Below are 26,039 nucleotides of genomic sequence, written 5' to 3' on the forward strand. Positions count from 1 at the left end.
ATGAGCTTTCCTCTGCCTCCAGTCAGGTTCTGCATGGGAGATTTTCTCCTCAGGACCCCCAAACTGTGACTCTGGGGGGTGACCAGGGCTGGAGACAACCCCCATGGTGGGCTGAATGTGTTAAGCAAATAAAGAAGCTCAATAAAAATCCATCTCTGTGTGCTGGAGAGGCCCCTGGGAGTCCCCTCATCCCACTGGAATGTCCCACAGCACCACGAGGTCCCATCCCTGGGGTCCCACTCTGCTTTTCCCAGCCCTGAGAGGGGCCAGAATAACATCAAGGGTTAACCCACAACGATCTCAAGAGGCTACAGCCTCGTCAAGAGCACAGGATTGGCAGGTCATTAATCTCAGAGTTACTTGATAACTTCAAATACAATCATGTAATCAGCAGGAACCTGTAATTATTATTTATGTGCATGGTGCTTACTAAATTACAGCTCTCTCCAAGGCTCTGTGTGATGAACAAATTAATTCTGCATCGGAAGAGCTTGACCAGAAATCTGTTTGTGTCTGAATTTCACTTGTAAACATTGATGTATGAAATGAAATCCGGGTTTAATTGGCCCTCCCTCCTGCTGAGAAGCACATTATGTTTTTATTCTGCGTTAGCTGAGCCGGGGAGGGGGAAAGTTTGGAGGAGTTTCTGCAGCCCTGAGGGTGGTACTTGTGTGGGAGACCCGTGTGGGATGGTCCTCACTTCCCTGAGGGGAGATGTTGTTGATCTCCACGCCCTGGGCCTGTGGATTTGGGCTGGAAAGGAGACAAAAAAAACCCCCCAGGTGCCTCTGGAGCAGTGGGATGCTGAGCCCACTGCAGGGTGAGGATGCTCCCGTGGAAACCTGAGGAGGGTTGTCTTTTCCAAAAGATGAACGTGCCCCAAAAGTCCTTGTGAGAGGAATCCAAGTAGTTTTAATCAAACAAGACCGAGAACACACACACACACACTTTTCTCCAGCTACGGAAAGCAAAGTCACATCAGTCAGAGCAAACCACCCAGAGGAGAAGGAAAAACAGGGATGTGAACACAGATGCTTTTGTTTGGGTTTCTTTCTTTGGTTTTGCAATTTCCAGCTTCTTTTCCCCCCCAAATGTGGACCTTGGCTTTAGAAAATCCAAATTGAACACATAGCACATCGTTTTTTTGGCACCTTCATTTGTGAGGATGATGAAAAAAAAGCTCCCTGGGGCGTTTCCCCTTCTTCAAATCCAGCAGATCTTTATTAACCTGCCAGAGCACCCAGCAGAGAAACCAAGATAGGAGAGAAGACACAAGTGTACTCCTTGTAGGAGCATCTGCAGAACTGGGAGGCGCCAGTTTTCCCCACTGCATAACTCTGGGGGGTCTTTTTCTCACCCATATATTGGATTAAGGGTAGTTTTTAGGACTTTTGGTGATGGATGAACTTGCACTAAGCCTAAAACCAGCCCCATGTGCAGGGTGTGGCCCTCACCTGGTCACTGGGTCATACTGGGAGCTGCTGCTTCTCCCAGTGCATCCCTGGGGGCAATGGGATATTTCTGTCTTAGCTGCACTGGGGACATGCAGGTGGGAAACCAAAGCGGGAGGGAAACGTGAGGAATTTGCTTCAGACTCCTGAATTTCTCAAATGTTTAAAGAAAGAACCCAGAGGGTTTTTTTTCCCTATGCTTTCCTTTAAAGAAAAAAAAAAGAAAAAATAAAGGAAAGATTTTCCCTCCTTTCTGGTGGTGTATCCTGAGGAAACCACAGAGCACTGTGGTTTCAAGGCTGCTTAAATCTCCCCAGGGCAGGACACACTTAGGCCTGTTCTTTATTGGGGGGAAACTGAGGCACAGAAGTGTGAAGGGGCTCCCACCACATCCTGTAGGGCCCCCATTGGAAAAATCCCTGGGATGCAGAGAGCAGACTGGTCCCCTAATGCCCTCCTGGCATCTGTCCCCCAAACCAGGCATCCCCAGACCTCATGTGGGGTGAGGAAAATGTGGCTCCAAGGAGGTCAAGGCAAACCCCAAACCCCTCCACTTGCATGGACCTCTCTGCTCAGCTGCTTTCAGTGACCACATGGAACAGGGAGTGGGGATCAGGGACAATCTGGAGTCCCCAGCATGGGAAGGGATGAAGGCAGGGATGGAGGGAGGGAAGGAGGTTGCTGCTCCTCCAAGGCACTTAACCCCAGCCTGGGGATGGTTTGGTGCCATCCCCTGTGCAAGAGCAAGGAGCAGCTTTGGCACTGGGCCCACCTGGCACAGGGAGAAGCAGGGCAGGGGGAAGGGGAGCAGAGCCACAGTGTGTCCCTGTGGTAGCTGCCTTTGGGGACCTCAGCCACCCCTCCACCACAGGGCTCCCCCAGCTCTCTGCCCCCCTGAGCGGGGACACGGGGTCAGCCCGAGGGGCAGGGGCTGTGCAGGGACCTGGGGATCCCTCTGGGCTGCACCACACCACACAATCACCTCATTCTCATGCCTCCCTTCAGCCCAAACCCCTCTGGGGGGCTGTTCAGACTCCCTGGCACCATCTCTGTGCTCTCTGTGGTTCCCCCCCCTTTCTCCCCCCCATCCTTGGGGTCAAGGTGAGCAGTGACCTGGTCACACCAAGCAGCAGGTACAGGACATCTGGGGACCCAGCACAGGGCAGGGGAAGGGCTCCAGTTATCCCAGTGGCAGAGATGACCCCAGGGCTCAACTGAGAGCCCCCTCAGGGCTCAAGTGGCCCCAGTGGTACAAAAACACAGCCACATAAAGCAACGTCTGCCATCAGTCCAGGGCTCTCCGACCACCCCCTGCCAACGCAGAGGGCTTTGGCCCCTCCAGAGGGTTTTCCCACATCAGCAGCATCCCAGCATGTGCTCACTGGAAGGGCTGACCCAGCTTCCCAGGGATTAGCCCCATCAGCTGTCCCAGCAGTGTCCTGGTGTCCTGGCAGCTCAGAGCTGCGACAAACTCAAGCCGGGCAGCGACGAGGGGCATCGTGCCCGGGCTGGAGCAGGCAGGGAGGCTTCCTCTGGCTCCTTCTTCCATCCCAGCAGGTCACAGCGATGCCAGGGAGATGACCAAGCAGCCTCTCAGCTGTGCCGCCCTGCAGGTCCAGGCAGGAGCTGTGCAGGTCTCCCGGGGGGCCGGGCGGCGCGGGCAGGGCCTGCCCCTGTGCTGTGCCCCCTCAGGGCAGGGCCATCACCTCCCCCAGCCCCTGCAGGCCGTCTCCTGGGGCTCTCCTGGCTCACACAGCCGTGGATTGCTTGATGCTGTGGAAGCTGACTCGGGTGGGGGAGGTGGGGATGGACATGGCCCGGGCCACGCGGGCGCGGATGGAGTGTTTGTCCTGCCAGCGGTGCCAGCGCTTCCGCACGGCCGAGCGCACCTGGGGGCAGGGGGAGAGGGGGCAACTCGGTCATGGGGGAAAGAAACAAGCTGGGTTTGTTACAAGCAAAAGGAATTCAGTGGGAAACGGAGGGTGGGGGGGGATTTTCTTAGGAGGCCGTGAGGTGGGAAGGCCCCGTCTGGGCCTGAGGCCGGGGAAACGTCGCGGTCGGGATAGGGAAAAATATAAAAATGGAAAAATATCCCCGGGCCACATGGTTGGAGTTTGTGTGCAGAGAGACCCCCTGGACATGTACAGGGGGTCATCAATCAATCAATCAATCAGGAGGGAGGGCGGCACCCCCTCCTGGGTTCAAAAAATTACCTTTTAATGTAAAATACCTGTCACCTGTTGAATATTTAACAGAGAGTACAAAAAGAGCGCGTTTTTCAATGGGATGGTGCTTTTTCCAGGCCATGGGACTTGGGATTGCACCCAGCGCTGCAATAAAGAATTTCTTGCTGCAGTTTTCCTTGTCCTGCAGGTATTTTTTTGCCGTTTCATAAATGGAAAGCAAGGATTTTTTCCGACAGTCACCACACAGCCACCCAGAGCCACCAGCCACCCTCAGCCCCAGGGCTTCCCACCAAAAACGCTGCTGAAACCCTGCTCAGCCCTCCCTGGGGGTCCCAGGAACCCCTGTCACCTACCCAGGGCACCCAGCTTTCTTTGGTGCTGGTGAAATGCAGCCCTTGCACCTACCAAGGGAGATGAACCCATTAATTGTGTTAATTAACACAGCCTTAAGCTGTGCCAGGGGAGGTTTAGGTTGAACATCAGGAAGGAATTCTTTCCCGAGAGAGTGATCAGGCATTGGAATGGGCTGCCCAGGGGGGTGGTGGAGTCACTGTCCCTGGAGGTGTTTAAGGTGAGACTGGATGTGGCATCAGTGCCATGGGCTGAGTCATTGTCCCATGGGTGACAAGGTTGGACTCAATAATCTCAGAGGTCTTTTCCAACCTGGTCGATCCTGTGATTCTGTAACATCAACTATTAAGAGAGATGGTGCCTCTGAGCTTAAAGTAGAAACAAGAGGGAGAAATAAATCAGAGCTGGGGGCTCTGTGGGACAGGCAGCAGCTCACACCTGCATCAGGTGCTGTGAGGGGCTGGCAGAGCTACAGGAGCAGTCAGGGAGGTTTAATGGCTGGTCTGGTTCATGCCAGTGGCAGTCCCTGGACATTAAATGCCACCCTCCAGCAGCCCAAGTGCTTTGTGTGGCAGGTAAATGGTGAAGAAAGGCCTGGGATGGCCCTGGGAAATGGGGGCTGAGACTGAGGTTGGGTGAGCACCAAAGTCCCCAGAGGTGAAGGACCGTGGTGTGATGTACTCCTGGGTCACCAGCCAGCCCTGCTCCAGTCCCTTTTCCTCCTGCATCAAATAGATGTGATTTGGTACCAAAACAAGCTCATCTGGGGCAAACTCTCCTGAGCCAGCAAAGGTGCAGGAGTGTTTGGAGGAGACAGAGGAAAGAGGTGCCCAAATAACTGGCTGCAGGATCAGCCTCTGCTCTCAGCTCCTTTGCTTTCTGCTGCCTGTGTTTTGGGTCAGAGCCCAGGAGGTGCCCTCACCCATGAGCTGGGTACCCACCTGTGTTTATGGGCTCACCCTGGGGATGGAAGCCCAGGACTGGTGTGGCTGGGACTGGCAAACCAGGGGAGGCTGGAGCAAAGCTGAGCTGTTTTCCAGTGCAATCTCCAAGGGACTGGGCTGGTTGGAGCACTGAGCACCTGCTGTGGTTCCTCCACCCAGAAAAGGGCAGTGCAGAGCAGAGGCCTGACCTCGAGCTGGTGTGAAGTGACTGGGAAGGATTCCCCAGGGATGGGGGGACCCTTGGCTCTGCTGCACCAAATCCCACAGGGGCACCCTGAGAGCATCTGTTCTGGGGGGTGGATTTTCCTCCTCCAAAGGCAGGGGCTGACAGCTGCCATTCCCATCTGGGCACAGTCTGTGGCTGCAGATGTGCCTGGGGCTGGAGGTGGAGCACTGACTCTGCTCACCTTCAGCTGGGGAATTGGGGACCAGCACCCTCCAAACCCTGGGCAGGGGCAGAGCCTCAGGCTGAACTCGTGTCTGCAGACCCCCCAAGCACCCCCCAGCCCCCAGTGCTCACCTCACTGTTCAGGAAGCAGTAGAAGACAGAGACAAAGAAGCCCTGGAAGGAGACAAACAGCAGAGTCACCTCCAGCAGACAGCCCTGGATTGGGAGCTCTGGAGCAGCCCTGGGGTCTGGGGGTCTCTGTTTTTGGGAGGGGGCAGAAGCTGGGGGAGGCATCAGCCCCATCCCTTGGTGGGGGGACTGGGATGAAAGCCAGTGCTGAGGACCATACCTGGAAGGACTCCAGGAAGGAGTTGAAGTAGATGAAGACTATCCTGGAGATCTCATCCTCCCCCGGGTTGACGAAGAACAGCATGTAGGTGATGCCCAGCAAGGGCAGCAGCACCAGCGTGGCCTTGACTGCTTTCCTGGGGAGAAAACATGGACCTGAGCTGCTGCAGGGCAGCCCTGGGCACGAGGACTCTGCCCATCCCACTCCCAGCACCAGCAGGGACTGGTCTGACTGGGACTGGTCTGACTGGGACTGTCAAACCAGGGGAGGACAGAGCAAAGCTGAGCTGTTTCCCAGTGCAATCCCCAAGGGACTGGGCTGGTTCGAGCACTGGGACCTGCTGTGCTTCTCCATCCAGAAAAAGGGCAGTGGAGAGCAGGGGCCTGACCTTGAGCTGGCGTGAAATGATTGCTTGGCTGATCCAGGGCTCGATTAAAAAGGAATTAAGGAGGGCATAATAATTCATGCCCTTCAACGTGGGTTTATGAAAACCTTATCTCAGGCAATTAATTTGCTATCTTGACTTGATGAGATTACAAGTGTGGTTCGTGAAAAGCCAAAGTGCTGATGCAGGGAGTGTGGGAAGGCCCAGGGCTTGGCATTCCTGTGGATCAGGGGACAAGAACAGTGCCAAGCCATCACTTTTTGCTTAAAGATCCTGTTAATGGACAGATTCCAACAGTAGCTGAGCATGGGAAAGTCATCCCTGGTTGGTCTGGGCTGGGTCTGTGTTACATCCCAGGCCTGGAGCAGAGCACAGCCCCTGACACAGATGGGCTGATGACATGGAGGAGCTGGAGGAAACTGAGGACAGGAGCATCTTCAGGCTGGAAAACAATGGGAAAACATGTTCTTCTCATGGGAGCAGCCATGGCAGCATGAAATCCATTCATTTTTTTTACCAAAAGCCATCATCTAAGGTGAGCAGGAGCCCCCTCCAGGGCTGTCCCTTGCTGGTTTAAGCAGGACTGCACAGTTTAGAACCTATCAAGTTCTCCAGGTTTTCTTGTCCCTTGAAATATTTCTGGGAAATGAACATGTTCTCCTGCCCAAAGGTGAAAAACCCTCCCTGCCAAAATCAGGCAAATACCAGAAAACCAAAAGTCTCTCAAAATTGCTGGCTGAGGCCAACCAGAACCTTTTTCAAGAACCTTTCTCTTTGCTCAGCCCAAGTTGAACCTCCCATCCCAGCTCAACACTCCGTGAGGAGGAAAGCTGCTGTTTCCTCATGACTGAACCAAAATTTTTCCATTCTCAGCTGAAAAAGCCCCCCCTCCACCCCAAACCTGCTTCTCTTGACCCAGCACCCACTGAGATCCCCCAATTCCTGCCCACAAAATGTCCAGAGAGAAGCACTGATGAAGAGCAAGGTGTCTTCTCCTGTTCCAGGCACTTTGGAGAGCTGCTCTGACCACACACCTCCCAAGCTGCCTGCAAAACATCCCCCAGCAGGGAAGGAAGGGTTAAATCCTGCTGCCTTGTGCTGTGGGAGTGCTGCCTTCTTCTTCACAAGGAGGTGTTGGGGTGGCATCGATTCCTCACTCCTTCCTCAGCCTTTGCTCTGCTGTCAAGCAGTGATTTAATTCTCACCTCCGTGCCAGGATTTGCAGCTCCGAGCCTGGAGAGCTCATCAGGTCCCACCAGAACAGGCTTTTTTTTTTTTTTTTTTTTTTGCAAAGAGACTCAAATCCCAAGGGCTCCCTTCCAAGGCAGATCCAGCCATCCATGTTCTCCATCAGCAGGCTCTCACTGATTTAATGGCCCTGTGCCTCCAAAGAGCATTTGAGGTGCTCTTGGGTGTCTCTCCGTGCTCCCATCACCTCAATGCCTGGCTGCTGGGGCTGTTTCCATCTCCCCTGATCCTGGGGGGAAGCCAGGTCTTGCTGCAGGGCTGCTCAAGCTCTTTCTTACCTGTACTGGATGGTCTCTGAGGTGGTGGAAGCTCGGAGCTTCGTCATGAGGATTCGGACGATGTTGAACAGAAAGATGAAGTTGATCTGGAAGGAGGAGGGTCACTGCTTAGTGTCTGCTGCCCCAGCATTCCCTCCCATTTCCTCAGCTCTGCCAGGGGAAATGGGAATGTTTCCTCCTGAACCTGATCTACTGCCTTCCCTGTCCTGTCCCAGGGCATGTGCATTTATTGTTTTTAAAGCACTTCAGCAACAAGATTTAGGAGTTTGCTCAAGGGATCAGGGCAGAAGGGCACACCAGGAGACTGTTGAGGCAGGACAAGTGTCAGAGGAAGGGCTGAAGGTGAAAAAGTTGGAGGGAGAGGAGGAATACAAGGCTGGGAGTTGCTGCCACCACAGCCAGGAGCTGCTTGGCTGCTCTCCCTCTGCAGAATCACTGATGAGGGCACGGGAAGGTGGCCCTGGAGCTGAGCACAAATGACATTTATTAGCAGTGGCCTGGGTACCTGACAGGCTGGGAAGTGGGAAGCAGGATCAATTGTTCCAGGAGGCTGGTGATCAGTCCTCCCTTGGGTGGTTTCAGCACTGGGCAAGCAGGGAGGGATGGTTTTGGGACCTTGTGCATGGCTCTCCCCCTGCAAACACAGGCTGGACCCCCTGGTTGTGACCTGCCACCGCTGCTCTCCTTTGTCCCTTCCCAAAAGGACAAAGTCCCAGCAAACTCTGCTCCCTCTGACCCCTGGGTCAAGCATCACTGCTCAGCCAGGAGCAAAGAAAAGTGGATCTGGGAATGGAGTTGAGGTTCCCAGGCTTCTGCCAGTGCAAAGTACCCTCCTGCACCCAACCAGTGCCAGGGCAGGGATGGAGGGGCTTCCTGATACTTGTGGGAGTCTGCTGATGGGACATCCCTGCCAGAGTGAGGTCTCCAGGCACATTTGCAGCCCATCCCAAGCCCAGATTTTCTCAGGGGGCAGTTTGGGTGAGGGCAGTGCTGCTGTGGGGCAGCAGAACCAGTCACAGCAGAGTGAAGCTAAAGGAGGGGACCAGGAGCAGCCATATCCCACCTGCAGCTGGAAGGACTCTGTTCAGCACAGGAGGTCACTTTGCTCTTACCAGCAGCACCAGGATCATGGGGCCTTGGTAAATGTAGTCAGTGTAGACTCCTGCTCGCTTCCCAAACCAGCACCTGCAAGGCAAGGACAAGGATAAGCAGCGTTGGGGACAAGGCTGCCATGGGGGTGACCTGGAACCCAGGAAAAGGAGGTGCACCAGGGCTTGTGGGGGTGGTAACAGGCTCCATATGGATGTGGGAACTGGTTATTGTAGGATAAGCAGGGACTGACCTCTTCATGAAGGAGGGGATTGTCCCTCTCTGCTCTGGTGTGGCCTCACCTGGAGTCCCAGGGGCAGTTTTGGGCATCGCAATATAAGAAAGGTCTAAAGCTCTTAAAGTAGGGATGTGAAGATGGGGAAGGGTCTGGAGGGGCCACCCGAGGAGCAGCTGAGGGCACTTGGTGTGTTCAGCTGGAGAGGAGCAGACTGAGGTCAGACCTCACCAGGGCTGCAGCTCCTCCCAAGGGGCAGCTCCAGCTCTGGGTGAGCAGGGACAGGACCAGGGAATGGCTGGAGCTGTGCCAGGGCAGGCTCAGGTTGGATCTCAGGGAAAGGTTCTTCCCCCAGAGGGTGGTTGGCACTGACCAGGCTCCTCAGGGCAGTGGGCACGGCCCCAAGGCTGCCAGAGCTCCAGGAGGGTTTGGACAAGGCTCTGAGGGACAGGGTGGGATTGTTGGGGTGTCTGTGCAGGGCCAGGGGTTGGATGGATGATCCTTGTGGATCCCTCCCAACTCAGGACATTCTGTGACCTTGCCCAGGTCTGGGTTGCCCAGGTCTGCTCCCAGCAAACCCTCTGGGGTCCCTGTCCTGGGAACACCTTGCTGGGGTTGTTAAATCAGTGCTGTGTGAGTAGCACAGGGCTGCTGAAACTGGGGAGTAGAAAACCAGCTGTGCAAAACAGGACAGGCTGCCTTTCATCTCAGCTGGCTCCTTTTAACTGCCCAGTCCAAGGTATGAACTCTCAGGTGCCTGCTAAGACCTTCCTTTGCAGGTACCTGTGAAAATGGCCCGGGTGGGGGTAGCTCAGATCTCTGCTGGTTCAATCCCAGCTCCATTTGGCAAACCCATTGTAGGAGCTGTGGCTTAATCTTGCCTTTTTTCCCCCCTTAAAAAAAGATCTCACTTGCCTTTTGAGAAGAAACAAGCAGGGACAGGGCTGCAGAGAGACCAAAGGTGGGATAAAAGAAAGAATGGAAGAATAACATCCTTTTTTTCCTCCCTGCCAGAGCCCCTGGCACCAGTGATCTCTGGGGATTTGGGACAGAGAAGGGAATGGGGGACAAAAGCAAATCAGGCTCACTTCTCATTGTCGTAGTAGAGCTTCCCAATGGCCCAGGCCACGATGATGGGGAAGGGGATACCTGCAAGGGAACACTCAGGTGAGTCTCAGGGGGTGTCAGGGTTGACAGCAAGCCTGTCAGCAGCCTGGCATTTATCAATGAAGCAGTGGACATAAACAGGATTACAGTACACCCCTGAAAGGAGGAGAACACAGCATGCAGAGGAGTGTGGGCAACTTTCAGACAGGAAGAAGATGGAAGGCAGAAATGGACTTCCTGTACTTTTCACAAGTCAGGATGACTTGACAAAAACTGTGTTTACTAGTTTGCAACCAATCCTGGTGTGTGTATACATGAAAGTACCAGTGGCAGGGTGACATGTGGATGGCCTGATGTATGTGTACCAACAGTAGGGTGACATGTGTGTGATCTGATCTATGTGTACCAATAGGTGGGTGACATGCGTATGGCCTGATCTATGTGTACCAATAGTAGGGTGACATGTATGTGACCTGATCTATGTGTACCAATAGTAGGGTGACGTGTGTGACCTGATCTATGTGTACCAATAGTAGGGTGACATGTGTGTGACCTGATCTATGTGTACCAATAGTAGGGTGACATGTGTGTGACCTGATCTATGTGTACCAATGATGACATGTGTATGGCCTGATCTAGGAAGGCACTGATAGAAAGTTGACATGTGTGATGTGTGAAAGGTATAAATGTTGGCAACCTGTTGCAATCAAGTGATTGCAGCCTTCTTGTAATCCTGTCCCTGCTTTGGAAGAAGATTCTGTGTCCCACTGGCTGTCCCCGACTTGAACAGCGACAAGGGGGGGGCAACACCACAAAATCCCGCTGTAACAGGGGCTCCCTCAGTGCAAATCCCACCCTCCTGCTCCTGGTGGATATTTGGGTGCAAGGACAGGAGCAGGGGGTGGAGAGGGGCACCCTGGGACTCACACCAGCCGATGCAGATGAACATCCACTTGCGCAGCTTGTCGGTGGAGTAGGTGAGCACGATGGCCGTGTGCAGGTAACAGCCCTCCCCGAACATCCAGAAGAAGTTGGTGACGTGGAAGTAGTTGTAGGCAGCAGTGACCAGGCGGCACCAGACCTGCCAGGAGGAGATGTGGAGCCTCCAGAGCTCTGGGTTGCAGTGGGGAAACCAATGCACCAGCAGAGCAGCTGAGCCTGTGATTCTCACGCGCCTGGGTTGTCCTCCAACCACCACACAGCCCTATCTGCCTCAAACTGACAGACAGGAGGGTTAGACGGGATTTTAGGGAGAAATTGTTCCCTCTGAGGGTGGGGAGGCCCTGGCACAGGGTGCCCAGAGAAGCTGTGGCTGCCCCTGGATCCCTGGAAGTGTCCAAGGCCAGGTTGGACGGGGCTTGGAGCAACCTGGGCTGGTGGAAGGTGTCCCTGCCCATGGCAGGGGGTTGGATCCTTCCAAGCCAAACCACTCTGATTCTCTGATCTCAGGATCTCTCTACAACTACGTGAAACCTCTCTACAACTCCCTGACAGGAGGGGGGAGCCAGCTGGGGGTTGGTCTCTTTTCCCAGGCAACTCTCAGCAAGACAAGAGGGCTCGGTCTTCAGCTGTGCCAGGGGAGGTTTAGGTTGGATATTAGAAAGAATTTCTTTCCAGAGAGGGTGCTCAGCCATTGGAATGGGCTGCCCAGGGAAGGGGTGGATTCTCCATCCCTGGAGGTGTTTGTTTAAGGACAGACTGGATGTGGCATCAGTGCCATGGGCTGGGAACCACAGTGGGGTTGGATCAAGGGTTGGACCTGATGATCTCAGAGGTCCCTTCCAGCCCAGCTGATTCTGTGATTATTCTATGATCCCCTCACTCCCCCCCAGCTGCTCAGGGCCAGGCTCAGCCCAGCAGAGCTGCACCCACCACGTTGCTCTCGTGCACCTCCGGGTTCATGGTGAGCTGCACCACGAACCACGTGGCGTTCCGCAGGATGAACGCCGTGATCAGGTTCCAGTGGATGATGTTCCTCAGGCACCGGATGCTCCTGGAGAGGGGTGGAACGAGGCACCATCAGAGCTCAGGGACAGAGGGACAGGGCTCTTTTAGGGCTGAGTGTCCTTGTGGGACCCCAAGGACCAGCTGGGGCCGTGCCCTGAGTGAGGGGGGCAGGAAGGAGGCCAGGAGGGGGAAGGCACCCTCTGCCTCCATAACCAGGGGCTTTCAAAGGAGGAAAACAACCCCGAGAAAGGCATGATCCCTGTGGGATTCCATGGCAGGAGTGGCCATGGGGGAGTGTCAGGGTTGACAGCAAGCCTGTCAGCAGCCTGGCATTTATCAGCAAAGCCGTGGACATAAACCAGATTACAGTACACCCCTGAAAGGAGGAGAACACAGCATGCAGAGGAATGTGGGCAACTTTCAGAAAGGAAGAAGATGGAGGATAAAAATGGACCTCCTGTACTTTCTGCAAGTCATCATGGCTCAACAGAAACTGTGTCAGCCAATCCTGATTTATTTATACATCAAGACACCAATAGTAGATTGACATGAATATGGCCTGATGTGTGTGTACATAAAAATACCAATAATTAAGCTGACAAGTATGACCTGATCTATGTGTACCAGTAGCAGGATGACATGTGTAGAGCCTGATATATGTTTATATGAAGGCACCAGTAGAAAGTTGACATGTGTGATGTGTGAAAAGTATAAATGTTTGCAACCTGTTGCAATTAAGTGATTGCAGCCTTCTTGTAATCCTGTCCCTGCTTTGGAAGAAGATTCTGTGTCCCACTGGCCGTCCCCAACTTGAACAGCAACAAGGAGGGGGAAGGCACCAAGGAAGGCACCCTCTGCCTCCATAACCAGGGGCTTTCAAAGGAGGAAAACAACCCTGAGATAGGCATGATCCCTGTGGGATTCCATGGCAGGAGTGGCCAGGGGGGAGGATATGGCAAAACACAGGGGCTGGGTCCATCCCTGCCCGTTTTCCTCCTTTGAAAGCCCCTGGTTTGGAGGCTGAGGGTGCTCCTTGGTGCCTTCCCCCTCCTGGTTGCCTTCCTGCCCCCCTCACCCAGGGCATGGCCCCAGCTGGTCGCCCCTGGGGTCCCAGCAAGGACACTCAGCCCTACAAGTGACCTCCCTGGGCTCGTCCCCCCAGCAGGGACACGTTTGTGTCACTCACCTGAGGCGCATGAAGAGGACAAAGGCCACCAGGAGGGCCCCCAGCGAGACACAGTGGCCCAGGTAGTTGATGATGACAGCAATGTGGTAGTGCAGCTTGCTCTTCTTCTGGGGGGGGACACGGGGAGGGGGGGTCAGAGCAGCCACAGCAGCCCCACAAACCTCCCTCCTCCAGCACGTCACCCGCCGGAGCTGCACTGGGAATTTTGGGCCCTTTTTCAGAAACCAAAGGGAGCCCACCCTGGGGCAGGGCAGGGATGGAAGGGGGTGGGGGTAATGTGGGCAGGGGAAGCACCAGCCTGGTTTCACATCCCAGTCCTGCCCCCTGCTCAGAGCTGGGCCATCCCCAGCCCATCCTCTGGGGAAACCCTGCTGGAATGGAGCTGAGCTCGCTGCAGCCTGATGTCTCAGTTCATCCCCCCCTGCCCTGGGGGCAGCTGAGAGGCTGGGATGAATTCGGGCAGAGGGAAGGTGTGAGTGGTAATTAAATTAATTGATCACTCCTGCTGTTAGGCACTCATCCAACCTGTGAATTAGCAATTAACTGAGTGAGAAAACCATTCCTGGCAAGAGATATCAGCATCTTAAATACCAGAGGTGGTATCAGCTGCAAGTGAACAACCCTTATCTCTTCCCCTCTGCTCTGAGGGGTGGCTCGAACCACTCAGGGGCTTGTAATTCTTGATCCCTGATTTTTATACTTTCCATCTTCCTAAATATCTCCTTTATTTCACTGCCAGCAGGGTAGGATGGGGTTTGCCCTTAGTGCTGTGTCAGGAGGGTGATGGGGCTGAAGAACCTGTATCCAGATGCCTGGAGACCTCACACTGCCAATTCCCTGGGATTTTTAATGGGGATGGAAACAGGCTTTCTTTCTGACAGGGAACACAAATCCAAGTGAAGAAGGGGGTCATCACTGCCACATGCAACCTCAGATCTGGGCTGGTGCTGCACACCCAGCCAGAGCTCCCACTGGGCATTCCTGACCTGGATCTGCCTCCTTTCCCCACTCACCCTCAGGGAGGGCCTTCCCCAGGTCCTACCTCTTCACTGAGGATCTCCTGGCACTGGGAGTAGTTGACCCGGGCTGCCCAGCTCCCGTTGGCGAGGCACTCCCTGTAGCCATTGTCTGGAAGAGAGGGATGCCTTAAAGGAGGAGGAATAAATCTCTGGACTATTTTGAGTAGTAAAAGGCAAAAAGCACCCCTTTACTACTGAGGGTGCACAGGAATAATTTGCACACACCCCCTGAGCTGCACAGGCTTCACAACTACTTTACACCATCATCTGATTCCAATATTTGGATCCTAATTACAATATTCAGATTCCAATTACAATATTTGGACATTGCCTCACCTGTTACACCCACTTCCAAAACTGTCCCTCCCATAGCACCGCCCTCACCACGTCTCCAAAATTTGAATTAGGATCTTCTTGGCCCCCAGCAAGGACAGTGAGTGGCAAAGGCTGAGTGGGGAGGAATTCCAGGAGGAGCCTGGAGCAGCCTGTGCTGGTGTGAGCAGTGGGGTGATGGCAGAACTGGGGTAATGCTGGGCTTCCTTTGATGGGAGAGCCCCTGAGCCTCATCAGGGGGATGGGATGGGACAGGGATGGGAGGGGTTGGGAGGCAGGAACAGGTAGGGATTAGTGCAGAGACACTCCTGCAATGGCAGCAGAGGCACCACAAAGCAGGAGCCCCGTGCATGTCATCCTGCACTGCTGCAACAGCGTGTGGGATGGAAAAATTGATGGGTTTTGTGGGAAACAGGATGCTTTTTTCATCAAAAGCAGCACTTGGGTGGGCAGAAACTTCACCCTGTGCTAGGAATGGCTTTGGGCACTTTTTATGTGCCTTCACTTCGTCCCCTGCTCCCAGCACATCACTCGTGCTGCAAAGTCCTCCAGTCCCTGCTCAGTTGGGAGCTGCAGACCCCCTGTGCCACCTGCAGTGGCTGGGCAGGCTCACTCCTCTGCCCTTGTCCCCAGGATGGGGACAGCAGCCCTCCCCTCCATCCAGGAGGACCTGCTCAGGGAGCTGCTGCCACGAAACCACCCTCCCCAAAATCCAGGATTCTGTGGTCGAAAAAGAGCTCTGTGCCCAGAGACTCGGTGTCCTTTATGTCCCCCAGCCCTCCCCCAACATGTCCCCAGGGGTGCTGCCCCTCTTACTGGTGGTGTTGTACCGCACCCCGTAGAAGAACTCGGGGCAGGGCCGGGCCACCAGCTGTCCCACGGCGCTGCGGGGCCAGCACGTGCCGATCAGATCCACGGAGGCATTGCACTGGGGACCTGTGGGGACAAGGCCACGGGGTTACTGGGGCTCTGGGGGCCACCACGGGCCACCTCCAGGGGCAGGATTTGCCTGGAGAGCTGGGGCTGCAGCGCTGGATGAGCCCAGGAGCTCAGCCCCCAAACACCAAACAGGGTCTGTGCCAAGGCTCCTGCCCATGGCTGTGACCCTGGTGTTGCCTAAATATCCAGATTAAGCCCAGTTCTGACTCAAGCCCTGGCTTCACATCAGCTAGAGGTTCCCTGGCTCTGGTCTTCCAGCCCTGCTCCTTCCTCCCCCCATGGCTTTGGTATCTGGCCCCACAACAGGCAACGAGCCAGAGTTTCTCTTCCCTGGTGGTGACTCCAGCCTGGTTCTGCTGGGATGCTCCTCAGAGCCCCTCCAACCCTCCCACACCTCCTGGCTCCAAACCCTCCCTCCTTCCCAGCCATTCCCGCTGGTCTCTTCCAGCCTTTCCCGGGAAAAAGACTCCAAATGTGCTGCTTCTATTTCAGATTTCAAGAAGGACTTGTGTGCTTTTCCCAGCTCCATGAGTGTGCTAACGTAGGCATTAGGTAGGCCAGATTGCAGGCTTTTTTATGTATAAATTGTATATATTTAGAACAACACGTCCTGAAGCTAAATATGTCCCTGCTCCATCTCCCAGCGAGGTGGGAAGCACAATGGCTGGAATATCCATATAATATGATCCCAGACAAGCAGCAGATGGATGGGCAGGAGACACTGGAAGGGGCAGAGTTCAGTCCAAACCACTCCTGGATAGCAGAGATGTTTGTGCTGCTGGCACAGAGACAGGAATTGCCATTTCCTAAGGCAAAACCACCCCAATTCACAGCTCCTTGGGTGCAGGAACAGGCGTTTCCTCTCCCCCAGAATTCCTGGTTGCTGTTTGAATGCCTTTCCCAAAAAGTCCTATGGATGGAGCTGGCTGAAGAGTGATCAAAAAAAACCCCAACAACTGTGTTATTAATACGATGGAGGTTTTTATGGAGGAATATTGTTATTTTTGGACCTTCTCAGCGGAAATTTTCAGCGCTTCCACTGTTTTCCTCAAACATCTTAGCAAGGGAAAACAACTTCCAAGCATGTGAGACAGGGAAGCATCAGCGTGGTGAGTGTTACCTTCTGCCTCCCAGAGCTTGTAGGGAGAAATTAATTTTAACAATGACCTTTGCTTTTAGCTTTGCTAATGTGTAGGGTTGCTGTGGCAACCTTGCCTTTAAATTAACTGTTTTAAGCCTCTATTTCAAGGGAAACAAGGTGCCCTTAATCACGTGTGAGTGTCTCTGCCTTTTGCATCCATTTGCATTTATTGAGCTCCTTCATTGTTTTGACCCAAATTTGACAGAGAAATGGAGGGTCACAGAGAAATGAAGGCTCTGTTTAAAATTTTATGATTACATTCAGCCATGTGAAGAAAAAACAAGCAGTAATTGCTTCGACTGAGGACAAAGTTAATTTGCAAGTGCTCTCCCTGGGAGCCACCCAGGTGAGGAGCTGCTTGAGGGTCTGGAATGGGAAAAGCTTCACTTGGAATAACCCAGCCCAGGAAAGTGGGGACTGCACAGTGCTGATGCCCAGAGCAGCTCAAGCAGCCACCAAACCCTTCAATTCTGGGGTGGTGGGGCTGAGCACAATAAAACTCCATTTTTTCCCACATCCCCTCGTGCCTCAGCTTCCCTCCTGCATCCCGGGGCTGTGCTGGGGCACAGACAGAGGCTGCTCAGGGAGGAGAGTCAGGAACGAAAAGTCAGCAGGGCCAGGGAGCAGCGAGGATGATGTTCTCCAGCAGCAGCACCAGGAATAACCAAACCAGGATAAACCCCTGGAGATGATGTGGCCAGACAGAGGTGGCGTCACTCGGTGACACATCTGCTCGAGTCTGGCTTTAATATCTCCCAGGTGCTTGATTTAATGCCGTGTGGCACTGGCAGAGTGTGACAGACACCCACCCACCCACCAGGTGACAAACCCGGGGGGTCCCACCACAGGGGAGGTGGAGCAGCATCACCAGGAGCCCAACCCCCTCCTCATCCCACGGCTCAGGGCTGTGTTGTGGGGTGACATTTGGGTCAAGGGGGTGCAGTCAGGTGCTCACCAGGCTGTGGGTGCTTCTGGGATCTCACCCTGTGCTCAGCAGGCTTTGCCCCTGCATTGATTTCTGGGTCTGGCCCCCCAGTTTTTAATCCAGTGGGTGGCTGGAATACTTTTCCCAGGCTCACGCTGAGAGATGCTGGATGAAGAAAAGCTGCAGAAAGCAGAGGCTGCTCTTCCTGCTCTTCCAGCACGTGGGGAAGGGAAAAAAACACCCCTCCTGCTGGGGAAGGGTTAAGTAAAACAGCAGAGGCAAAGAGAGCCGTGAGGGCTTCGAGATCCCTCTGCTCCAGCTGCTCCCAGTGGCACACGGCTCCCAGCACTCGGAGCACTGTTTAGCATGGAAATTACATGTATCAGTGCTAAATGCTTCCCTGTCTGCTCGGCAGCCCATCCCTGTTTGCAGGGGGATTATCCTCCCGGTTCCCGGGGCAGCTGCTCCCGCTCTCTCAGCTCTGTTGGCTGCACAGGTTTGGGCTTTGCAGATTTACAGCAGGAAGGGTCAAATGAATTTCCTACCTGCACTAAATCTCCCCGATTTGGCTTCTTCCCGCACAAAAACATGGAATTTGGGGTAGGAGGGAGCTGGTCCTGCTTTGAATTCCCCTGCTTTTTGGGGAATGTGGCACAGGGGAAGTCACTCCAATCCCTTCTCACCCCATTGCCTTTGGAAACACTGCAAGCAGTATAAAGCATTTACTTTCTTCTGCAGGAAAAAAAGTGCCTGTCCAGGGACTTACACTGAGACAACTACATCGCAATAACTGTCTCAGGATAACTGTAGAAATATCCCATCTGTTTCTAGAAAACATCCTTCTCCAGCCTGCTCCCAGCACTCGCAGAGGTCCCCCCGAGATGGCTGCGAGCTAAAGCCACACACCCGAGTGAATCCTGGCAGGGCAAAGCTCTCCAGCCCCGGCTTCACCTGCCAAAAGATTCTGAGTGAATGTAAAGAGGATGGAGCGGGTTTATCCCGGGCCAGCACCACCAGACGCGTGGCCACGGTGCTCCTGAGCCAGTGCCAGGAGGTCTGAAGGGTTATTGTGCCACCAGAGGAGGAAAGCAAAGGTTGTGCTGATAAAACAGTGCTGGTAAACACGTCCTCGTCTCCCCTGGGCAAAGCTGTGCCCCAGTGGAGGCTCTGCCCCATCCCAGTCTGCTGCTGGGCACAGACACCGCTGTGACAGGTCCGAGGGTGACGCCTCCCTCCCCCTCTGCAGCGCAAAGGAGCCGGCAGAGAGGATGGAAACCTGAATCACAGGAGTGAGGGGGTTATTTATCCGAGGTGTCTCCAGAGGCTGAGGAACAGCTGAACGTTGATAACTCCTATCACTCCCTGTCCCGAGCTCTTATTCAACCGCAGTTCTCTCTGTCCATCCCCGATGTCCCCTGTGACTGCCCTGCTGCCGCCTCAGCCCCCGAGCCTGTCCCCTGTGTGTCTGCTGCAGCGTTTGCATTTGGCAATCAGGGCTTCATCTCCACATCTAATCAAGATACACTCACTGCAGCGCAGGCACAAAGAGCTGCTCGTCCCTCCCAGGCAGCTCCAACCGCCCTGGGGGAGAGGAAAGAGCCGTTTCACACCTTATTGCCCCAAAACAAGGGCCTTTGGAAAGGGATGTTTTTATTTCAAGGTGCTGATGTGCCAGGGAGGGGCGGCTCCGTCCCTCCCGTGGGACCACTCGGGTGTTAAATGCTGCACATCGCCCATGAGGCATCGAGGGAAACGGCACTGGGGGGACAATTTATGTTAACGTGGGGTAGGATTGGGCTGGTGGAGCTGCTTGCCTTCCCTCTGAGGCAGGGCTGGGGCCTCAGCATGGCTGGGAGCAACTCTGGTTGCCTCAAAGATTACATCCCCGCTCACACTCTGCTTCCAGCACTGCTTTTGGTGGCATTGGGTGCCTCTATTTACCTTTGTCAGACTCCAGTCCTTAAAAAAATCCCCAGCGATCCTCCCAAGCGTTTCAAGTCCCACACTTCTCCATGAAAAATAATTACTCAGGCTAATTAAATGTTATGATAGCAAAGTGTCTTTGTAATGAATTTTTGGCTTGTTGCTATTTACCATCACTGACTGTCCCCTCGAGTCTTTGCTGCTGCTCTGGAGGAGAATAAATAGGAGTCACCAAGCCTGGCTTGTTGTCACTTAAGGCTGATCCATGAACAGCTTTACAGCATGTAAATTTACAGAATATAAAATGTAGAGGGTTGGGATTGGGGTGTATCACGTTCTCCTGAGATGACCCCCGCAGTGGTGGGATTTGTGTTATAACCAAGTGTGGCAGCAAGTGGTTCATTCCCTGGTTTTGGCTGGGGTTTGGTGGTGGGTGGGAGAAGCAGCACAGTCCCTCCCTGGCAGAGTTTTCCTGACAGAGCCTTCTAGTTTGGCTACAACTGCACAGAGCAGCTGGCAAGGACTTCTCTGCACCCCCTGCAAAGTGCAGTTTGACTGCTGGGGCTGCTGCTTTGTGCCAGGACACTGTTTCCTACCAGAAAACCTCATCATCTTCCCTCCTCCACTACAATAAATCTATGAATATGAGGGAGTTGCTGTTGACATCCCTCTTTCCCAGATGATGGAACAGGATGGCTTTATCAATGCCAGCACACACTCAAACCACGATGGTTTTCCATATAAGGTGATTTCCCATTTTTTGGTTCCCAAACCAAGTATCATGTCTCTCCTTCAGTCCCTGCCAGGACCCATTGCTGCCTCTTTAGCCCCTGCTCAGCTCCTTTACTAATATTTCTGCCTTGGTGGGAGAGATGCCAATTAGGCTTGAAGGGAAAAGAGGCACTGATGCTGTTAATTTGACCTTTCTGAATTTAAATTCCAGTCTCACCCCAGGGGAGTCAGGGAGTGAATGGAAGAGCAGTGGCACGAGAGCTGCTGGAGCAGCGTCAGCGCTTTGGGGAGCTGAGCTGGAGTGGGTGGAAAAGCTCTTGGTCAAACTTGTCACCCGCTGGGAAAGGTGTTACCAAACCTGTCTGATAAAGTGCCTGTGAAGGAAATGTTCTCATCACTCGCTGCTCCTCAGCCACAGGGTTTTGCTGTATCCGGACCAATTAAATTTGCTTTATTCAGTGCAAAGCTACGCTCCATTTCCCCCTCGAAAAAACCTCCAGTTCAAAAAGAAAAAAAAACAAAACAAAAAAACCCCAACCCAGACATTTCTTTTCAGTTCTGCCTCGCCGTGGTGTCATTTTTCCTTTGCTTTAGGTGAACTTGCAGTGGCAGGAAACGTTTCTTTGCTGAGAAGGAATTGTCTGCACTCCCCTCTCTTCTCCTGAGCACACATACGGGATTGAGGATAAGAATTTATTGTGGTAATGAGCTTAAAGGAGTGGATCATGCAGACAGGACCAGACAGGGATATTGGCAATTGGGTGGCAACTCCTTGGGCTGATCCCAGGCTTGAGAGCTCCGAGCAGCAAAGCAGCTGCACGAGCGCTCCGAGCTCACTCTGCTCGAGTGCTTCCTGCTGAGCTGCTCTGGAAAAGCCTCGGTATTCATGAGGAAGAGGCTTTCCCATCTGCTCAGATTCCCCCTCCCTTCCCCAGGGAAGCCATCCTGCAGCTGCAGGGGGATGCTTTGCCCCTCGGTGGATGAAGGGACCTCCCCGGTGGGTTTTGCGGCAGAGCGAGGAGCAGCCGCGCACAGAGCCCGGGGAGCTGAAACCATCAGCGAGGGAAATCCAGGGAATGTGTGGGCTGGGAGCCCTTGGGACAGCACCCATCCACCCCAGACAAGGGCTCCTGATCCTCGCTGTGGTCCTTTTCAGGCCTGAGCTGGGAATTTCTTGGCTTTCAGCTGCCTGGGGGTGCAGCAGATCCTACTTTCCGAATGCCCCACGCTGGCCTCGAGTCCAGCCTGATATTCCTGCTTCACTGCTCCTGTGGGATGCAGCTTTCTGAGGGAGTGTCCAGCTGGGTGTGGGTGCCCTGGCCAGGGGCTCACCAAGAGGTATTTTTGATGGATACCTAAAATATCAAGCTGGACCATCACACCTGTGCAGGCAGTCCAAGGGGACTCGGAGGGTGGGTAAAGCCATGGTGATAAGAGGGCAGGGCCAGGGGAGCTCCGTGGGGCTCAGCTGCTCCACTTCCTGGGATTAAGGTTTGCTTGCACTGCCCAAACCTGGTGAGCACCACCCCAGTCTGCCCCCACCCCACTGCTGTGGCAGAGACCTTCCCAGCTCAGTGCATGTGTCTCAGGGAGCGCTGGCACCCTGGTGACGTCACTGGCCGGCCACACATCCTCCTCAAAACCTGGGACATCAAGTAAGGAAGGGACTGGTGGCCTGGGGGAGGAGGAGAGCCCACGCTGGGCTGTTTTTCAGAGGGGGGATGCTGCACACAGGCACAAGGCACTGCCCCTGTGTGCATCCAACAGATCCCCCGCCGAGCCCCGCGCTGGGGGAGCCCTGGGCTCGTGTTCTCAGCATGTGCCATTTCCCAAGGGCTGTGCAGGCACTCACAAATTAAGTCTCACTGCCTCGCTGCAATTCTCATTAGCATCATCCCAGCAGCTCTCCATGTTAAACAGCCTCCAAACAAAGTTCCCAGTTCTGTAAACATCCCTCGGTGGGAATCGCTGCCTCCACCACGCTGGGCTTAAATGGACCCCAAGGAGCGGGGCCGGCGCTGAGCTCCGCTTACCACGCAGACAGAAGACAATTAGTTTATCTCTGCCTCTTGTTCTAAGCCCCCTCCTGCAGCTGGAAGTGCCTCTCCTGTGTGCCAGCCCCATCCCAAATTAATGAGTCGCTCGGGGGCGGCGGGTCGGGTGCGTGGAGCCGACGGACGCTGCGCGGATTTGAAACGGGACAAGTTGTCCCCTGTGCCAGAGCGATGGGCACCGAGGGGCACTAAATCCTGCCTGGAATCACGCTGAGAAATCCCCACTGAGCAAAGCCCAGTCCTTGCAGAAAGCAGCTCTCGCTGCTTGGGGATGGGCGTGATTTTTGCAGGGCACATCCATCAGCAAACCACGGCAGAAATTCTGCCCCCTCTCTGCCCTCTCCCCTGGGCTCAGGAGGTTCCAGCAGCGGGTGGAAAAGGCCACGAGGATTCTCTGGGACCTGCCTGCTGCCCTGGGTCAGCATTTATCCCAGCCCAACACAGCCAAGCACAGCACTTCAAGCAGCAGAGTGATGAAACCTTTCAGGGAGCAAAGCACGAGTGATGACCAGGTTTCCTGAGTAGACACGCAGGCACTGACATTCTCTCCCCAGGCTTTCTGCCTCCACCTCTTGGGATTTGGGATGCTCCTTGCAGGGCTCTGTGGTGGCCTGGGCTTGGCCAGGCACTGAATCAGCTGTGGTTTGTCAGGAAGGAGTCTGTAATGCTGCAGTTAACGGGAGCACCCGTTGGTGGTGGGCACCCATCCATCAGGGCTGGGTGCCCGTGGCCATCCCTCACCCTGGTGGCTTCATTCAGTCATGGGAAAACAAACTCTGCAGCATCCCTGAGCTGGGGAGGACTTTTCTCCTTGTCCCTGTGAGCTCCTCTCTCTCTCACACCTCTCCTCCCCCAAAATCTGTCACTGAACCAGACCTGTCACTGCTGAGGTGACATCCAAGTCACGTCCCGAATACAGGCTAAAAGCCACTTTTGGCACAAGCCCTGACCTGATTGGATGCAAACCATGAACAATGTTGGGAAGGAGTGAGCTGCTCATGACCCTGCTGCTGCCACCCAGCTTGGCTGTGCCAGCCCCGGCCGTGGCCACGTCCCCAGAAGCTCCTCGTGGCTGGTGACCTCCCAAAGTGCTCAGTGGCCCATGTCTAGGAGTGCTGGGGATGGAGGGTGGCACTTGGTGGCCACACTGTGCTGGTGACACGACCTCCACAGAAGGTCACAACCTCCAGCCACCACCCCTGGGCCAGGGGGATGGCAGAGGAGGGTGGACATAGGAGACAAAGGTGTCCCTGGGCATGGCAGAGAATGGGCACTGAGGGAGCAGGGGCTGGACAGATGTCTCTTTGCCCACTTCCCCCCAAAGCCCAGCCCAACAAACACTTATTTCCCCTGGTTTTAGCTCTCCCGAGCTCTGCATCTCCCACCTGTCTCAAGTGTCACCCCACAAGGAGTGACACGGGGCTGTGACAGCCTCAGCACATCCCACCTCCCCAAAAAGGGTCCAGGCAGCTGCAGATCTGCCCAGAGACACCCCAGAGACACCACTGGGGGGGCTGGAGGGGCTGGGGTGGCTGGGGAGGGGGGACACTCACCGCTGTGGTTGGTGGCAGGCGCCAGGCTCTCGCAGTACTGCTCCTGGATGGAGGCTGCAGCCCGGCTGTCCCAGAGGAGAGACACCTGCACAGGGAGAGAGCAGACCCCAGGGAGGGTTAGATGGGCAATATGCTGCTTCCCCAGCCCCACAGCCCTCCTCAGGTCGGATCTGAGCCTGGCTTGCTGGGTGCCACCCCCACAGTGGACACATACCCACGTGCAGGGTGGATTCCCAGGGCTCATCCAGCTCTCTGCTTTGCTCCCCTCCTGCCCTACACACCCCTCCTCAGCAACCCTCCTGCACAGCCCCTGCTGAGTGGTGGTGGAGAGCTTGTGCTCTTTAGCATTTTAATCAACACTGTTGGGTTTTGCATCTCTGAATCCCGGGAGCAGGCAGGGGGAACATGACGAGCCCGACGCCGCGCTCGGATTTGCAATCCCTTATTGAAATCCCAGCCTTGTAAGCTGTCAGTGGGAAGATGTTCATACACGTCCTTAAGGAGATCAGATCCACAGACAACCAGGGCTGGTAAAGCCTTTTTTTTTTTTTTTTTTCCCAGGAGAATTGTCAGCAGACACCAAAATCCCATTGTGTCGGGAAGCGCGGATCAGGATCTATCCCTGCTGCTCTGCTAAGAGTGAAAACCATCAGCTCTGTGCACGGGGAGCTATTTTGGAAAAAACAACTATTGAATTATCGTGCCTTTGCAGGAGTTTGGGGAAATTAAAGCAAGAAAGGGAATTGCAGGGATGCAGGGATTGCGAGGGTGGCACAGGGATGGTGCTGTGAGTCCCAGATGGGGAAGGGAGGGGACCTGGTGTTTGGAAGAACACAGATTTCTACCTGACCAGCTGCCCACTTTCTCCTCTGGCTCAGAGACAGGTTTGTCCCCTCTGCTCAGGGGATGGGGCTGATGGATGAGGCTGAACTCCACTTCTTTCACCTTCCCTGCAAGGACTGAGCAAACCCCCTGGAGAAAAACCACTGACTGAGAGGCAGAGCTGTGCCCCAAAATACACCACACACAGATCCCTTGGGAAAAGCCCTGAGCCTGGAGGCAGGAAGGGCTGCACCTCCTCTGCTTGCAGGTGAGCTCCCATCTATCTCCTTGGGGTGGGGGGTTGGATGTCATCCCACATGGAACCAATGTCATGAACAACAACCTTCACCTTCCCCACCAGCCAGGCTGGTCCCTAGTGCCTGATCCCCCTTCCCAAGGGCCATTTAACTCCCAAACTGCTCTGAGCAGGTAGAAGACACTCCTCCTCTTGCCCTTCAGCCTTAGAAACACTGTCTGCTCTGGCTGGCACACCCAGCCTTCCCTGGGCCTTAGGAAGCATTAGCAGGATTTATTCAGACATGCAGACAAGCTCAGCACCCACTTGCTCTTTTCCAAACAATTGTTTAACTGCCTTGGGAAGCTGGTTTTGACAGCAAGAGAGATGTCAGGTAGAACTGGAGCTGAGAATAGCTCCCTTGTTGTGGCTGCTCCAGATGGCACAGGGGATCCAGGAGTTGAACCCTGCCCTGGGAGCTGCATGGAGCTCCTGGGGGGCTGGTCCTGCAGGAGCCCAGCACCTCCTGTGTCTCCTTTCTGAAAGCTGAGACCATCCAAACTCCAGAAGCGGAGTAAACAAGGTGTAGGGGGTCTGCTCCCCTCTGTTCCCCCCTGCCTGGATGCCCACAGCTCGTGCCTGACTGACCTGGTGGCTCTTTGCACGGGTAGCTGGGACAAAAGGGTTCCATCCCCAAAGGGGCTGGGATGGTTTGCCTACCTGAGCAGGCTCTCAAGTGTTAATTGGATGGGTTTCTCCTAATCACAGCCTGCTCCAGCCTGGCAGTGCCCGTTCTCCTTCCAGACACAGGGAGAGGTCTTGGCACGGAGCAGCACACGGAGCAGCACATGGCCGGAGCTGCAGCTCGAGCGGGGTGTGGATGGAGCTCAGTCGCTGGCTCCTCGCAGCCTTTGCAAACGAGCTCAAACAGCTACAGAAGGCAGAAAGGAAGGGAAAAAAAACCTTCCCCCGAACCAGAACAAACGCTGAGAGCTTTTTTTTGCCAGGCTCTGAGTCTTGTCTCGCTGCAATGTGGCCACAGCCCTCGACAGAGGTTTTGTCCCACTCGTGCCAGCCCGTGGAGGGGGATGAGCTGGGGGGAAGTGGCAGCTGCAGGGGGATCTGCCCCAACCAAACCCACCCTGAGCTGGCACCAGGCGGGCGGGGTCTCGTCTGTTCTGCTCTTTGTGGGTCCCTGCAACCCCTCCCCGGGCTTTGC

The 26,039-nt window shown here is 54.7% G+C and overlaps 1 protein-coding gene across 2 annotated transcripts in view; it reads right to left on the bottom strand.

Moving 5' to 3' along the window:
• Nucleotides 1-601: 601 nt before the first annotated feature.
• LOC116798845 (corticotropin-releasing factor receptor 1) overlaps nt 602-26,039 on the bottom strand; it is a 31,606-nt gene continuing 6,168 nt past the window's right edge. The window contains exons 2-13 of one of the 2 annotated variants that reach the window (XM_032711501.1): nt 23,764-23,848; nt 15,313-15,432; nt 14,187-14,272; nt 13,145-13,251; nt 11,884-12,004; nt 10,939-11,092; nt 9,993-10,053; nt 8,693-8,765; nt 7,581-7,666; nt 5,670-5,805; nt 5,453-5,494; nt 602-3,340 (exon numbers count right to left, since the gene is read on the bottom strand). In XM_032711501.1, the coding sequence (XP_032567392.1) occupies nt 3,200-3,340; nt 5,453-5,494; nt 5,670-5,805; nt 7,581-7,666; nt 8,693-8,765; nt 9,993-10,053; nt 10,939-11,092; nt 11,884-12,004; nt 13,145-13,251; nt 14,187-14,272; nt 15,313-15,432; nt 23,764-23,848 (1,212 nt within the window). In that variant the 3' untranslated portion in view covers nt 602-3,199. Of the gene's footprint in view, nt 3,341-5,452; nt 5,495-5,669; nt 5,806-7,580; nt 7,667-8,692; nt 8,766-9,992; nt 10,054-10,938; nt 11,093-11,883; nt 12,005-13,144; nt 13,252-14,186; nt 14,290-15,312; nt 15,433-23,763; nt 23,849-26,039 lie in introns of both variants that reach the window. The other variant, XM_032711502.1, reaches the window with a different exon arrangement.

Source organism: Chiroxiphia lanceolata, chromosome 26, assembly GCF_009829145.1.
Source record: "Chiroxiphia lanceolata isolate bChiLan1 chromosome 26, bChiLan1.pri, whole genome shotgun sequence".
In the NCBI taxonomy this organism is placed as follows: Eukaryota; Metazoa; Chordata; class Aves; order Passeriformes; family Pipridae; genus Chiroxiphia; species Chiroxiphia lanceolata.